Here is a 17,027-nt window from a genome sequence, read left to right as displayed (position 1 = left end):
CCCTTCAGTTTTGGATGAATACCACTGAAGATCTAAGAAATATCTACCTTTCTTTTCATATATCCTCAATATCCATTAGGGTTTCTGGTGCCCATGCTTCTGTGCTGGTGCAATCTTTGCCTCTCACTCTCAAAATAAACAATATTTGCCTCTCACTCTCAACAACATTATCTCTCAAGTAAAAGTTTGGCTATAAATACAAAATTATTTAAAAGATTTGTAATTTGGATTTTCTTTTAGTATTCAAATTCAGGTCAATATTTACCTCTCTGCTCATTGTTTCTTTCATTAAAAAAAAAATCTCTGTATAAATTCTGCACTTTAAAAAAGTACTTTGTTGTTTCAAAGACGAGTTTACCGGAGTTCATCCGATCAAAGCTAAAAACACTACATAGGGCTTCCCTGGTGGCAGAGTGGTTAAGAATCCACCTGCCAATGCAAGGGACACGGGTTCAAACCCTGATCAGGGAAGATCCCACAGGCCACGGAGCAACTAAGCCTGTGCGCCACAACTACTGAGTCTGTGCTCTAGAGCCCGCAAACCACAACTATTGAGCCTGAGTGCCACAACTACTGAAGCCCGCGTGCCTAGAGCCTGTGCTCCACAACAAGAGATGCCACCGCAGTGAGAAGCTCGCACACTGCAACTAAGAACAGCCCCTGCTCATTGCAACTAGAGAAACCCAGGCACAGCAAAGACCCAATGCTGCCAAAAATAAATAAATAAATGATTTAATTATTAAATAAATAAAAATAAAAACACCATGTAACAGGTATTTAATATTTTTTTAAGTATACGTGTTTCTTTAAGTTTTTAGGTGTTAGAGATCGATGTTCACTTCTTAAAATAGTTTCCAATTAATCATAAGAAATCAGTCATAAAATATGCAGAGTCAGCATCCTAATAACCACCAGAAACATGTGTATTATTAATAAGGTTGCTATTTCACAACACCCAAGCACTGGTTACACTCTTGTAAAAAGCTCCAGAAAAAAAGTGTTTCTTAATTTTAAAATTCGTGTTCCAGCATTGTGAAGCTAATTTTTTTTCCTTTTGGCTTTGTTTTAAATGTTTATTTGTCCTGTCCTATTGTTTCACTGCCTATTTATGTGCTCTACTATTGCTAGACGAGATGAAAGATGCTTACAGAATACCTTACTGAAAACACTACCTACAGAAGCAACTGCGTTGGTGAATTTTCCACTAGCGTTTTGCTTTGTTTTGCTCCAGGTATTGTCTCTCTTTCCAGTGCCCTTTGCTGCCTGGGTAGCCCACGAGGATTCACTTTTCACTTATGACTCATCTGACTGACTCTGGATTACAGTAGAAAAGAGAAGAAAGGCTGATGGAAAAATGACACTGAAGGAAGAGAGCAAAATACCAGAGCAATGAGTTTGAGTAACTATGTTCTTTTCATTCAAGGTGTCAACACGTTGATTTGCATCTTTGACCTTAGGAGGTGGGAGCTGGAAATTGTAGGAGTATCTCTTCCCACTGGAATAATCCACCCCCCTGGGGGAGGGGGTGGGCTGAACATAGGTGAAATTTAGAATATTCTGTTGATCCTCAATTTTTATTTCTTGTTCTCTGGTTAGAAAAACGCTGCTAAGGGAATAGGGTGACAGTTCACCTAGAATCAGTACCAAGTATCAACAGCTAATCTCTCTCTTTGGAAAAAAGAGTCCTTCATATCACGGGAGTTTTAAAGCTAGTGATAAAACAAAAAGCTATTTTCTGAAACCAGCCCCTTGAAAAATAAAGTGTTCTTAAAATCTACAGAGTTGCCTTTAATGTAAACAACCAGAGATGTTTTCAATTATCTTGCTACTACTTACATACAAAGGTTTTATATTTAGGAGAAGTGGTAGCCCTGAAATAACAATAATATGGTCATTTACAGTTGGGCTAAAGAAAACAATACAAGCATAGGGCAAACCAGGAAAGAATTTATCAAATAATAATTAATAAATTTTCACCAAAATTGGTTCACATCGTATAACTAGGAAGAACAAGAAAATAATAGCTAGAAAGAAAAATGAACCTTACTGAAATGTAATGACAATCTCTCACAACCCCTTCTATAAATTTTGATTACAACTTTGGATCAGCTCAAGACATTATGATTCAACAGAGTAACTGACATGTGATCCCAGAACAAGGCTTCACTCAGTAATTTATTTTATTGGACACACATTTCACCTACCAAAAAAGCAAAAAGAAGGAAGGAAGGGGAAAAAGAATATAAAGGCAGGCTTGAAATTATATTTAGAGCAGCTATTATCTCTCAAGTAAAAGTTTGGCTATAAAATACAAAATTATTTAAAAGATTTGTAATTTGGATTTTCTTTTAGTATTCAAATTCAGGTCAATATTTACCTCCTTGCACATTGTTTCTTCAGGTCTGATCCTTTTATATTTGCATTTTATTTCACAACTTTATTTTCTACTCAATCAAGCATTAGAAAAAAAAGGATCAGCTTATATGATATCATAATGAGATTGAAAAGTGGAGTTTTTCAATATTTGTGAACATGTTAAATTGTAATTTTGGTCAACAATAAAGTTGAAAAGAGAAAGATGCTTTAAACTGTATGATTAAATGCAGTTGACATAGCAAAGAAATGGTCAAGGAAGGAATACCTTCTTTCAATGACCTACAGAACAAGTACTATAGATTTTACATATAGGAAACATATACATTCAAACTTTCTTTCATAAGCATTCATATTTGAAATGTTTCAGCAACCTCTCTCCGTATTCTAGATATATGAAACCAAAAGCTTTAAATTCTTAAGCATAGAAATAATACTTGAATAGTATATAGAGTTTCATTAATTGGCCTTAGAAATAGAAATGAAAATTTAGTTTCAAAACCAGATTTCATGTGCTGGTTGTTCAGTATTATTATTAATATTATTGTATAGTATTATTACTGTATTGACAGATTTTACTTTAAGGGACAAAATTGGCTTTACAATTTAAACACCTGCTCAAGTAACACAGTAAACTTCAATTTAAACCTATTTTAAAGGTAATAAAAACTGAGTTCATCTGATAGAATATAAAAAGCTAACATCAACTTTCCTCCAAGTATAAGTAGAATAATGAGTGAAGTGTTTAAGGTCAGTTAGAAGTACACAGTACAAATTCAATTTTGGTGAGTTCCGTACTTACAAAAGGCATACTAGCAGCAGAAAGAATAATCCTTAATTAATTTGTATTTTTCTAGTAGACCATTTACCTATAATAATACCTTGAAAAAAGTATTCTCAATTAAATCCAAACAATAATAATGACACATCCCCAAAATATATAAATTTGTTGAAGCAAATAGGTCAATTTCAAAAAAAGGTGGGCATTCACACCTACAAAAAATGACTCTTTAAAGTATATGAGAGTTATGCTTGGCACGCATAAAACAAGGTTAGGTTAGCCTCAAAGTTTAATTTTTATAGAAAGGGCATGAAAAGCAGTCTCCATGGACTGAGAACAATCTGCAAGTGTATAATTTACACACCGTCAGGGTCCACTCTCCCTAGGCCACCTCCGTTTCACACATCAGCTTGACTATGTTCTAGGTAAGCGCATTGTTCTTAAAGCATCATTAAATTACTTTTTGGAACAAGGGAGGGTATAAACAAACCGACATATAAAATTGTTTTGATGCTAGAACAACCAAGTATTTGTGTGTTCTAGAATCTTCACATGAAAAAACATGCACTAGGTACTGTTAAGCGAAATGCACCCCGTTACCCACACTCACTCCCCTTCTGAGGTCTTAGCGCACTCACTGAGCATGGTCTCAGACAACTGCCTTCACTTTCTAAGGTGCCACTTTCAAACACTTTAAATTGTCCAAATACACCTTGAAAAAAAAAAAAGACCCATTTTACTGGTAAGGAAAATTGCAACAGCTTTCGATTGCACCTCCCATGCTGTTAAATACGGTTTCTTCCCTCTTCTCTGAGTACTTCAGCCGTGTCCACTGGGAGTGCACACTACAGCCCTCTTATCCAGCTGTCTCTCCCATTCCCAGCAAACTCTTAGATGTGCCTGATACATATTTTTATCTAATTTGCCTCATCTGTTGTTTTTATTAACAACTAATTTAATATCCTCTGTCCTATCATATTTCCAGAAGTCAGTGTATAGAAACACGCAGCCAAGCCCGGACCCTCAGGCCTGCACATAAAGATGGCAGGCTAGCCTAGGGTCCTCTGGGACAGCAGTGCCAGAAGGAGGATTGGACACGATGACCCGTCTGCATGAGATGAGAAAAAAAATCAAAAACAAAAACCAAGAGGTCTGTAATACCGATAAACTAAGCTGTCACTCACAGGCCACCAGCTCAGGTCTGCAAAAAAGATGCAGCGAACACTGAATGACCATGAGACGTGGAAATGTGTCTTCATTTTAAAAATGATATTCAGACCCACTGGTCAGAACCTGCTTAACTATTTAATTTGAATTGATATGAAAATCATCTGAAGGTAAAATCCCTCCTATGGTTCCAAGGGTTAGGAAGCTTGCTACAGATGACTATCAAAAATCTGGTTTGATTTCCCAGAAACTATATGAATGAACCAAGTTTCTTTATCTTGAGATACCAAGCTGGGAGTTTGTTCTTAAGTACTAGACTGCTTAATTGCTTACTTGGGGAAGGGAAGGCCCTGGGGGAAAGGCAGGTACAACAACATCTCTTCTCTCTCTTCCATGAAGCCACTGCACTCTCCTGAGCTGGATCATGCATGACCAGCAATGCAGAGAAGTCCCCTCTTCCCCTCCAGTGGAAGCATCTAGATATGCAATCCCAGAGATGAATGAAAAAAACCTGAAGACCCTATTTCACGGGAATCTTTCAGTATTCTGAATGGAAAATATCACTGAAAACTAGTGATTTGCTCCTCCAACTTACAGCCATGTAGGAACGGAACTCAGACCAGAAAAAATAAAAGGACAAAAATAATTATCATTCCAGTATGTATTTTGAGAAGGAAGACACACAAACATTTGTATCATCAACTGAGACTGATTCACACCTGCTGAGTAGGGAAAAGATGATATTGAAATCAAAAGCTGAAAAATAAACCACCTTTCTGGTTATGAGTGACTGAAAAGCAAGGAAAATTATTTTCACTTTCTTGTCCTTATTGTTAGAAGTAGTGGTTTCAGCCAATATTCCTAGCTGTGCTGTAACAGTTAAAAGGAAATCATTTCAAATCTGGATGTCATCTTTCTTTTTATATCTATAAATATGGGTTCTATTAGGTTTTCTGACTTTAATGGTATGTATATGGGACAGGATGCTCTTTTCTTTGCTTTGGAGTATTAGTGTTTCAGTTTCTGAACTAAAAATGTACAAAATAGTTTTTGTACATTTTTAGTACAGAAAATTTTACAACCTTCAGAACAACTGCTTTTATAATTTACAAGCTCGACATAAGTATCTGGGTTTTTTTTTTAACAAATAATTTATGAGAAATGAAATCTTCAGGAAAAAAACTGGCTACTTTGATGCAACTATTTAGTAAGTATAGTAAGCATCCATAACGAGTAATTAACATATATAGTTCCTGGACACACTTAAAAGCCTTTAAACTTAAAGTACACACAAAATACAGAGCGATGTAATAATAGCAACCAATATGAAATCCTGACAAATTAGAAGTTTAAGTCTGGTATTTATAAAATGTATGCCAATTCCTTTTTTTTTTTTTTTAGTATCTACTTGAACCTTTTAAAAGTATATACATGAGCAATTATTTCCAATAAACAATACTGAATAACAAATTAGAAATATCTCTTCTGTTTTTTTTAACCAAGCTTCTTTTCCCAGCTAAAGGAAATATGTATGAAAGGAAATCCTTTTTCTTATTTGGTACCGAAACACAGTAATTTTGCACAGTATTAAGGCTGTACTGTGGTCTACAGAAGAGAGAACATGCTTGCCAACTACGAAAAGTTTTATTTAGCAGGCCAAGACAGTTATCACAGCTCAAGTTTTATTTCTACATGAAGAGGTTATCTATTTTCACAGGTATGTATTTCATTCCACATGGCACAATTATTTTAGCTATATTTCACACGCTTGCTCATCAGTGAATACTTATATTGAAATGGGTACTAACAGTATATAAAATCAGTCTTTACATATTTTTTTCCTGACAAATATATGCCCAGAGACTTCACTTTATATATGTCTGTAACACAAAAACCAACTTGAAAGTTTTAAAAAATATTGTTCTGTAGAAGCAGCTATCTACAGCTTTTAAAACAGTATGAGCCTGTGGAAACACTGTATTATATATCTGACATTTTCCATCTAAAAATACATTATGAAGCATGCTGGTATTAATAAACCATGTGCTTTCAGACCCCTAAAGTGCTTTGCTATAATTTTGTTGACGGTATATTTCCATCCATGCTATTAACATACAGCAAACAAATTTTAGGTCATCACCTTGCCAGCCTGTCTTGATTGGAAAGTGTGGGGGAAAAAAAGGAAAAAAAAACTTTTAGGAGTTCATCAATATTCGTAAGCATATTCTGATTTATGAGTTAACAGTTCCTAAGTAAGCAGAGATAACTGAGAAAAATTTTGGTCAAAAATACATTACAAAAAAAAAAGCAAACCAGAAAGCAACCACATATATTCCCTTTTTCCTCACCCCACCCCCATCACAGGCAGAAAAATCACCCTTCCTTTGCAGCAGGGCACGCTCATTCCTCTCATCCCTTCAGTTATTGGAAGGCAAATGAAAATACAATGACCCTTTCCTCTTCTGATTTAGCTCACGCCCGCAAACATTTAAACACAAACTGAAACTACTGATTTCACAGAAAGCACAGAAACAGAAAAAGCAAGACTCACTGACCCATTTGGAAGACAAAGACGACAGAACAGAACGGGAAAGCTCTAAAAATCAGCTTGTGAGGCCTCTGAGAGATATTCTTCTGGCATTTCATCACAGCAGCCCCAGACCAGTTTCACCTCCCTAGATACACGGTGGAGGCACTAAATAGAGCTGTTTATTAAAGCTGTTGTGTGGATTGCATTAGGAGGCGCGGGCAGACCACCTGGACCTTTCAGACTGTGGCAGTGTTTAATTTGCAGCCTGCCCGTCCGCAGCGGCCAAGACCACTACTACATACATCTAACCAGGCTCGATCACACATTATCTGCGTTGGGAGTAAAGGCACGTGTATTTCTATATTTATATTTTCCATAGAGCAAGGGAGAGAGAGCGAGAGAGACAGAACATAGCCAAAATCAAAACACTGAACAGAAAATTGTTAACTACCTAGAAAACATAATACTTTATTCTCTTCTCACACTTTCTTCCAGAGACTACAATCTCAACAGAAAATAAATTCTAAAAAACGTATATTTTTAAACATTCAGGCCAAATGATAAATAAATTTGTTCTTTGGGGTTTCTTTTTTGTGGTTGTATTAGTTTGGGCTTGTAAGCATCGCATTGAAGTTTGAAGCTGAGCTTTCCTAGCTAGATTTTAATGGGTGCCTCTTCCCTTTCACACTTTCAGCGCTACGCTGGCAGGTAGCTGAAGATACAGATAGAAAGATGGTACTGTAAATATGAATTATGTGAATCATATGGTGAGACCCTTGTGGAAAAAAGGGGAGTTGAGAAATGGCTGACTCCATACCTGACCAATTACAGCTCGCATGGTCCCCGTGTCCTGCTGGGCTGAGAGATCGCAATCCATCATATGTTGTCTTTGAAAAGGAGAATGGGGGTTTCTGGCACGCATCTGTCAATCAACTTCTGCACTCACAACCATCACCAAAAGCAAGGGGGGAAAAAAGTCAAGCTGCTCCACAAAATAGGATGAAACTGTCATGTGACCTCCGGCAGACACGCACACACACATTCACTACCTCCACAGAGCGTAAGAATTTTCTGTAGACATGAAATGACATTGACAAATATCCAATACCAAGTAAATAAAGTGAGACAAACAGCTATTCACCAAAGACAAAACATTGGCTGTAATCTCCCACTACAGGTTTAACAAACCTCAGAGGATTTTTTTTTTTTTAATGCTCTGGAAACCTATGTTTAAAACAAAAATAAAATTAACTATTTCATGTACTAATTGGGACTTTGATTTCTATGCCACCATATAATTTTTTTCCCATGATAATTCATTATCTTATTTCTCTTAACCTGTCCCTAATGATTTTATCTTCAGATTCTCTAAATGACCTTTTGATAATATGCAGTAATCTCTTCAGTTTATATAATGTCACCTTTATGGAAAAGCATGAAATGTTCACCATTGAATAACACAGATAACTTGCTATTTGTTAACTGGAAACGGATATACACAATCATTTGTGTAAACTGCGTTGACCACACAAATGTAAAATATTCAAAGTACGTAAATAGTAGTCAGTAAACTTTTTATCGTTGAAAAGGTTCGGATATGATTTATTTGCAGCTCGTCTAAACTGATGCAACGTGATGACAAATATTTCAACTTTTTTTCATTTAATTTAAGCTATTCGATCCCACACACCCTAGGATAGATTGTTGATGTATTATGAGTCAGCTATTGTAAGAGTGACATGAATATCACGTATAAGTTATTTAACCCTTTCAGGATTAACATCAGAACCTGATTTTCAAAACAACCTGACAGATATTGCAAAGTTGCTCTTTGAAAATCCAAAACCATAAATAGTATCCATTAACTTGGTGGCTTTGTGGAGTTACTAACGTTTGCATTTGTCCACTTTTCAAACTTAAGTTCATCAGTTGGTACACTCTAACTTTTCCAAAAAGAATTCACAGGAATACTTTGTGATATTAAAATGGGGATTTTTTTTCAAGGTTCAAAACTAACATTAAGCTTGAGAGGTAGAGGAGTGATGAGAAATGTTTAATACAGGATATATGTTCTTATGTATAACGTTGTATTGTATCATCCCTTGAAAATTAAGTAGAAGGAACTTCAAGTAAGAAAAGAGAAAAAAAGAAAAACAATTTCCAACATGTTTAAAGAAAGCTTTAGGAGGAGAGAACTAAGGATTGAAATCTCATCGACTTCTCATTAAGAGTTGCCCCACAATATAAAGATTTACATACACACACACACACACACACACACACACCCTTAAATCTGCATCCCCAAACAAAAAAAGAAACTGCACCAACTGTGTAGCCCTCCTGAGAACTGACGACGGGAAAGGTCCTCCTAGACATGATTAAAATGAACAGATAGCACTGACACCCCGTCCCTGCCCCTGGAGACACGGACACACACGGGTGTTTCTGCAGCCACCCCATTTCGGACGCTGCTGGCGCGTCGGTCGCCACCTCTGGCCGGGGAAGAGGAGGCGGGGACAGCCCCCCGCCTCCCCAGGCCGGAAATCTGGGCCGGGGTCTCCATGGGACCCGGGAGGGCTCTGCCAAAGTTGCCCAAAGCCTGAGGGCTCGCAGAGGGCAGGTGGGGCGTGGGCGCTCCTGGCGTCGCCTTCCTGGGACAGGGAGACACAGACACACAGACAGGCAGACAGGGAGCGCGGCGGGACCGGGAAAGTTGCGGAGGAGGGGCTGGGCTGTCGACCTCACCTCTGCAGCGAAGCGCGGGGATCCTCTCACTGCCACCTCCCTGCAGGCTCAACCTCCCCCTGGGATCGAAGCTTCCAGGACAGTTTTGGGGGGTAGGGGGGCAGGCTGCAAGATGAAGCCAAAGACCCCCCCCCCATTTGAAGCTCCAGGTGGTCCGGCTTGACGTAGGGACAATTGTTTGCTTACACTAGGGTTATTTACATGACCTTCTGGCCTGTGTTAATTACCGTAATTACTATAGACACTAGGGGAGCCCTGAGGCGCTTGATATTATGTTACCTCACGAAAGCCTCTTAACAACTCAGTGAGGCGGGGACAGTCATTCCCATTTTACGATGACCTACAAAAAATATATAACTTTTCAAGATTAACAGGGACATGATTCACACCTGCTCGGAATCCAAAGACGGAGCTTTTCCTATGAAACCATTGAGTTGGGTGACATTCAAAATAAAGGCTACCATTTGTACAGTACAGACTCATTCAATAAATATTTATGGAGCCTGTACTATGTGCCAGGTGCTGTGTTAAGTGCTTGAGTTTCGGCAAAACATAGTTCCTCGAGGGTTTTTACATTCTAGTGTTTGGACAGATACTGTCAAATAATCACAGAAATGTGAAATTTTTAATTATTCTGAGAGCGGTGGAGGAAAGCAAGACCTATATCAAAGGCATTGACCTGGTCTTGGGTGTGTAGGTTGAGCAAAGGGGAATTAAGCAATTAACTTGAAATAAACTAAAATTGGAAGCATGTTAGGGAAGAAAAGGACAAGGGCACGATGGAGTAAACATTCTCTGCGGAAGAAATGTGCAAAAGGCGGGGAGGAGGGTGGCTTACTGGAAAAGCTTAGGAAAGCTTTCTGCCTTGTGTGGAGCACAGACTTGAAGGGAAAGAGAGGCTGGAGGTGAAAACCAGAGCACATAGGGTCTCTTCCGTTGTATCAAAGATTCTTTACCTGAGCCAGGAGCATGGTGAAGCCACTGAGAATATTTTAGCAGTGTCTCACACTTAATTTTGAAAGATGTCTCTGGCTATAGCGTGGAAAGTTAGGGCTGGGGCGGAGGTAGTAAAAGTGGATTTGGGGAGACCAATTAGTTATAGGGGGGTGGTGATGGTATTGCACAGAACTGGATGATTTCAAGTTGAGAGGTAAAATTCACAGAACTTGGTGACTGATGGGTGGTGGAACTTGAAGGAACGGCAGGTGACTTTCTGGATTGCACAAAACATACAGTGGGTGATGCCATTTTCTGAACTAGGGAATCAGGAGGAAAACCAGCTTGGAGAAGGGCAGTATGGATCATAATTGTAGTTTGCGATTTATTTTCACTACAATCCTCAGGGTGAGAATGATTATCCCCCTTTTTCTGATGAAAAATCTAGGGATCTCAGGGATGAAGCAACCCGCCCATGGCCAAGTAGCAGCAGGGAAGGTTCATCTGAGGGGAAATCCGGGTTCTTGACCCCTGCATTAGACTGATTTGGAATGAGGTGGTGGTTCTGGGTTGTCCGGTAGATTAAAATTGTCCTACCAGGAAACCAAGGTAAAATTGATGACCAGAACTGTTCTTAGGATTCCCCACAATAAGTCTCCAGATGACATGAATTAAGGCATATTTGGTGTAAAATTTGGTTGAGACCCTAGACCCTGCCCAAATAAAATGGAAGGACTGAAGTTCAGGTCTAGCATGGCAACGGCAGGAAGAATGTAAAGATAAAAACACAAAGGTAGTTTTGAGTTATTCAATTAACAGCCCCTGTTTAGCATCAATAGTAATCTCTCCTGGTAGGTTACTCTGGGTAATAGAAACTTGAATAAGATCTGCTTCTTGACATTCAAAGATTCATAATTTAGTAGGAAACACAGACACATGTAAATGACTTAAATACAGCACAGATTGCTTTTAAAAAATAAACTAAATGCATAAAAAATTTATCTGTGGGGATTGTTTGATTCTATGTGGTGGAAGATGATTACATTTTTAGGTACCACAACATACAGGCTTGGGTCAGGATCTCCTCCAGCCCTTACCTCTGACTGGGTGCGGTCTTCAGAAAGTGGCCACTTCTCTGTGTCGTGAGTTTCTCCTCTTGTAACTCCTCAAGGGTACTGTGAGGAGGTAAAGAGATAATGTCTTCTGAGAGCTTAATTGAGTTATACTCTGTAGGTATGCAGCATATGTTAGTTATTTTCCCATATGGAGAGACAATAGGAAGCCAGGAAAGATGAATCCTTCACCACCGTGAAGATGGTGGAAGAATTTTGTGATACAAACAGAGGGTATTTTCTGTTCAGGGCAAAGGGAAGAGCATGAGAAAAACCATCTGGTCCTCTGTCAGTGTGAGTGGCAGGCACTTTTAAGATTAAAGCAATGGAAAACAAATGGAGAAGGGCAGGAAATATTTCAACTAACTTTTACTCCCACGTTCACAAAAGAATTTAGGAAAGAAGATTCCTTAAGTGAAATAGTCACCATTACCATCATCTCTTGTGCTTTCCCCTCTCCCCACCCAATTTCCAGAAAATGATGCTTTTTTCCCAATCCTTTAAGACCCCCTCCTTGCATCACAGATCAGCTAGACATCAGCTAGACATCACAGATCAACCATTTCCCAACAGCTGACCATCTGGTATATAAGACAGCAACAGGTCACCACAGATCAGACCCAGTCCCCAACTTCTCAGGAAATGAGATAGAGATGTCCTTAATTTCTTTTTTTTTTTTAGTGAAGTATAGGTGCTGTACAATATTATATAAGTTCCAGATGTACAACAGAGTGATTCACAATTTTCAAAGGTTATACTCCATTTATAGTTAATATAAAATATTGGCTCTATTTCCCAAGATGTCCTTAATTTCCTAATGACTAAAACCCTAAGGATACTGAGAGAGAAATACTGCACAGGGAATCAAGATAAAGTAGAGGTATTGGTCATCTCTGTTTTTCAATAAATCCTCTGCAGTGCTTAAAGTGAGAAGAGATAACATAGCTGGGTGCCTCTAAAGCGCAAGAACCGTGAGAAGAAAACATTCAAAAAGTCACCAAGGGGCTTCCCTGGTGGCACAGTGGTTGAGAGTCTGCCTGCCGATTCACCGGGACACGGCTTCGTGCCCCGGTCCGGGAGGATCCCTCATGCCGCGGAGCGGCTGGGCCTGTGAGCCATGGCCGCTGAGCCTGCGCGTCCGGAGCCTGTGCTCCTCAGCGGGAGGGGCCGCAACGGTGAGAGGCCCGCAAACCGCAAAAAAAAAAAAAAAAAAAAAAGTAAAACAATGCTGCTCTTCTCACAAATTGCATGTGGGAAAATGTAGTTATTTTTCATTTAAAAATGGTGTTACCATGTAGTTATTTTAAATGACTTCATAAATAAACCTTTTTAAAAGTTTCTCGGTTTTAGGGACTTCCATGGTGGCACAGTGGTAAAGACTCCACGCTCCCAATGCAGGGAGCCTGGGTTCCATCCCTGGCTAGGGAACTAGACCCCACATGAATTCCACAGCTGGGAGTTCGCCTGCCACAACTGAAAAGGCTGCGTGCCACAACTAAGACCCAGCCCAACCAAGTAAATAAATATTTTATTAAAAAATTTCTTGGTTTTAATTTCTAATATAGTAAATATTGATAAATATAACCCAGAAGCTTTGGGGGGTACTAAACAATTTTATAATAGTGTCAAGAGGTCCTAAGATTAAAAAGTTTGAGAATGGCAGACATAATAGAGTATTTACTATACCATGTACTGTCCTAAGCACTTTATATATTTATTTGTTTTTTGTCAGAGTTCTTTATATATTTTGGATATTAACCCCTTACTAGATCTATCATTTGCAAATATTTTCCCATTCCATAGGTTGTCTTTTGAGAATCTTTGCATTTATAATAGTTATTAAAATACTGTAACTCGATAGCAAAAAAACAAATAATCCAATTTAAAATGGGCAAAGGAAATGAACAGACATTTTTCTAAAGAAGATATACGAATGGCTAACAGGTACATGAAAAGGTGCTCAACATCGCTAATCTTAAGGGAAATGCAAATCAAAACCACAATGAGATGTCACGTCAGGACCGACTATCATATCGTTAAAAGACAAGAGATAACAGATGCTGGAGAGGATGTGGACAAAAGGGAACCGTCCTACACTGTTGGTGGGATTGTAAACTGGTGCAGCCACTATGGAGAACAGTATGGAGGTTCCTTAAAAATTAAAAATAGAACTACTGTATGATCCAGCACTTTTACTCCTGGGAATATATCTGAAGGAAACAAAAACAGGATATTGAAGAAATACCTGTATCCTCATGTTCACTGTAGCATAATTTATAATAACCAAGATATGAAAACAACCTAAGTGTCCATCAATGGATGAACAAATAAAGAAAATGTGAAAATATATATATACATACACACACACACACCATGTACAATGGAATATTATTCAGCCGTAAAAAGAAGGAAATGCTGCTGTTTACAACAATGTGGATGGACCTTGGGGGCATTATACTAAGTGAAATAAATCAGACACAGAAAGAAAAATACTGTATGATCTCACTTATGTGTAGAATCTAAAGAAAGAAAAAACCAAATTCATAGAGAAAGAGATTAGATTTGTGTTTATCGGAGATGGGGGGTTATGGGAGTGGGAATTGGATGAAGGTGGTCAAAGGGTACAAACGTCCAGTTATGAGTTAAATAAGTACTACAGATATAATGTACAACATACTGACTGTAGTTAACCCTGCTGTATGGTGTATATGAAACTTGATAAGAGAGTAGATCCTAAGACTTCTCATCACAAGGAAAAAAAACATTTTTTTCTTTTACTTTTGTTTTGTATCTATACGAGATGATGGATGTTAACTAAACCTATTGTAATCATTTCACAATATAGGTAGGTCAAATCATTATGCTGTACACCTTAAACTTATACGGTGCTGCATGTCAATTCTATCTCAAAAAACTGGGGAAAAAATTAAATGCAAAATTTCTTAGAGATGGACCCACTCGAAACGATAATTGTATCTATGAGTAAACTGAGATATGCAATGCCTCCTGGATAGGAATATTGTAAAACAAAAAAAAATCATTAAATTAAGGTCTTTAAACGTTTTCTACAGAATAGTCATCTGTGATCCATATCAAACCTGTGTACCAATACTTCAAGAATGTCCCCAGTGACTGCCACATGCGTCACAGCAGGGCCCAAAGGAGCAATAATTGTGTGGGCCCATTCCCGTCTCTACCACTAACACCTTCATAACACTGGGCCTGAACGAAGGTGTTGGGCTTTTAATACCCTTTCTAGTTAGAACATTTGTATCTGCCAAATCCCCATGTCAGGTGGCAAATAGATCTGTGTAGAACAAAAAAAAAATGAAAATCTATAATTCTTAAATATCCATTCAATTGCAAAACTATAGTTGAAGTGCTGGACAAAAAAAAAAAAAGAAACCCATGAATAATGGCACATTATTAATTAATTATTTATTCAAAAAACTCTTAGATGTCGCTTATGAGAAAGGCAATATGTTAGATGCTGAGTGCAGTCTGTGATGAAGATTAAACACAGAAAACAATATGGTACCTCCTCTCAGTCAGCTTACAGACTCAGGCTTGGAATCAAAACTTAAACAAATCAACTTGTAAAAAAATTTCTAAATTACTAATTCTGATAAAGACTGTAAAGGACACAGACAAGGGGACATGAGAGAATATTAGGCTTTTTCTATCATTAATTTTTTAAATTGTACTATGTTTCATAAAAATAATTAGCACAATTATTTAGAATGATTCCATGACTCAATAAATGCACTCAAGCTTTTCACCAGCTCTTTAATATCACGAATTCCCCATTCATGGATTCCTGATTTTGATTAATATTTAAGTAGGCTGGATTCTTTTTTCAAATACGATTTTTAGGCTATTACAATCCTGAGTAATTGTAATTACTGTTACTGTTACTGTTACCTTAACTGTAAATAAATTCTTGGTTGGATAAAGTGTTCATGAGTGACATTAGGTTTTCTTCAACTTTATAGACATTTCTCCATGATTTCTTTCTATCTAACATTTCAGGAGAAAAGTCTTTTGTAGGGTGACCAGCTTCATATGCTTAAATATTTGAGAAGTTTTAGTCTTTATTCTTTGAATTTGGTGCTTTGCTGAGAGTCAAATCATTCGCTTTTGTTACTTTTTATTAGGAAAAATTGCAGAAATACACAAAAATAGAGTACAAGGAACCTCTGTGTAATTACCTTCCAACTTCAACAACCACCCTCACTACCAAACTTGTTTTATTACCTCCTCTCTGCTTTCTTGGCTAGAGTGTTCTAGAGTAAATCCCAGATGTCATGTTCTTTCACTCCAAACATTTCAATGTGAATTTCAAAAAAATATAAGTAAATAACATTTTCTTACATGACCACAGGTCACTAAATTATTATTACTTAGTACTATTAATCAGTTAATAGTTTTTCATATCATAATATTCAATATTATAATATTCAGTCCACATTGAAACTCTCAAAATTTACGTGTTGTCAAAAATATGTTTTTACTGTTGCTTGGTTGAACTAAGATTCAAATAAGGTTCATTGTTTATATTTTCTTATACCGCTTAAGTTTCTCAAAAAACTTACCATAAGACATTCCCTCTTCATTTTGTTTCTTTTTTTAAAGAACTTGTTTATTCACTTATTTTATTTTTTTGGCTGTGTTGGGTCTTCGTTGCTGCGTGGTGAGCAGGGGCTACTCTTGGTTGTGGTGCGCAGGCTTCTCATTGCAGTGGCTTTTCTTGTTGTGGAGCACGGGCTCTAGATGCGCAGGCTTTAGTAGCTGTGGCTTGTGGGCTCTAGAGCACAGGTTCAGTAGTTGTGGCACACGGGCTTTGTTGCTCCGCGGCATATGGGATCTTCCCGGACCAGGGCTCAAACCCGTGTCCCCTGCATTGGCAGGCGGATTCTTAACCACTGCACCACCAGGGAAGTCCCTGTTTCTTAAGCTTTAAAGTTTGAAGAAACTGAGTCCATTCCACGTTTTGAATTTTGCTGATTGTTTTCTCCCGATATGATTAAATTTGTTTCTCTAGCTCCTATATCTCCTGAAGACTAGAAGTTAGATCTAGAGGCTTGCCCATATTTAAGTTCAAATTTCATCATGCATGGTGCTGTAGTTTCACACTACATTTTATCAGGAGGCACCTAAAGTCTGGTTAGATCCTTAGATCCAAACTATTCCTTGGTTCACTTTTAGAGATACTAAAGTTCAGGGTTCAGGTGCTGACAGCCTGTTCCCTTCATTGCAAAAGTTTCCAATGACTATTCATCAATAGTTTTATGGCTCATGGATGACCATTATCTGAAATTGTTATTCTTTAGAGGTTGAAAAATGGTGATTTTTCTAATTCTGTAATTCCTTCTGTATTTATGAG

The 17,027-nt window shown here is 37.9% G+C and overlaps 1 protein-coding gene across 1 annotated transcript in view; it reads right to left on the bottom strand.

Moving 5' to 3' along the window:
- Positions 1 to 7,773, bottom strand: part of POU6F2 (POU class 6 homeobox 2) — a 450,196-nt gene extending 442,423 nt beyond the window's left edge. The window contains exon 1 of the mRNA XM_030871170.2: positions 7,669 to 7,773. Coding sequence (XP_030727030.1) covers positions 7,669 to 7,773 — 105 coding nt within the window. The remainder of the gene's footprint in view (positions 1 to 7,668) is intronic.
- Between the last annotated feature and the right edge of the window lie 9,254 nt (positions 7,774 to 17,027).

The sequence above is a fragment of the Globicephala melas genome, chromosome 9, assembly GCF_963455315.2.
Source record: "Globicephala melas chromosome 9, mGloMel1.2, whole genome shotgun sequence".
NCBI lineage: Eukaryota > Metazoa > Chordata > Mammalia > Artiodactyla > Delphinidae > Globicephala > Globicephala melas.
Note: the sequence above shows the minus strand (reverse complement) of the source record. Positions and strands in the feature narration are given on the sequence as shown.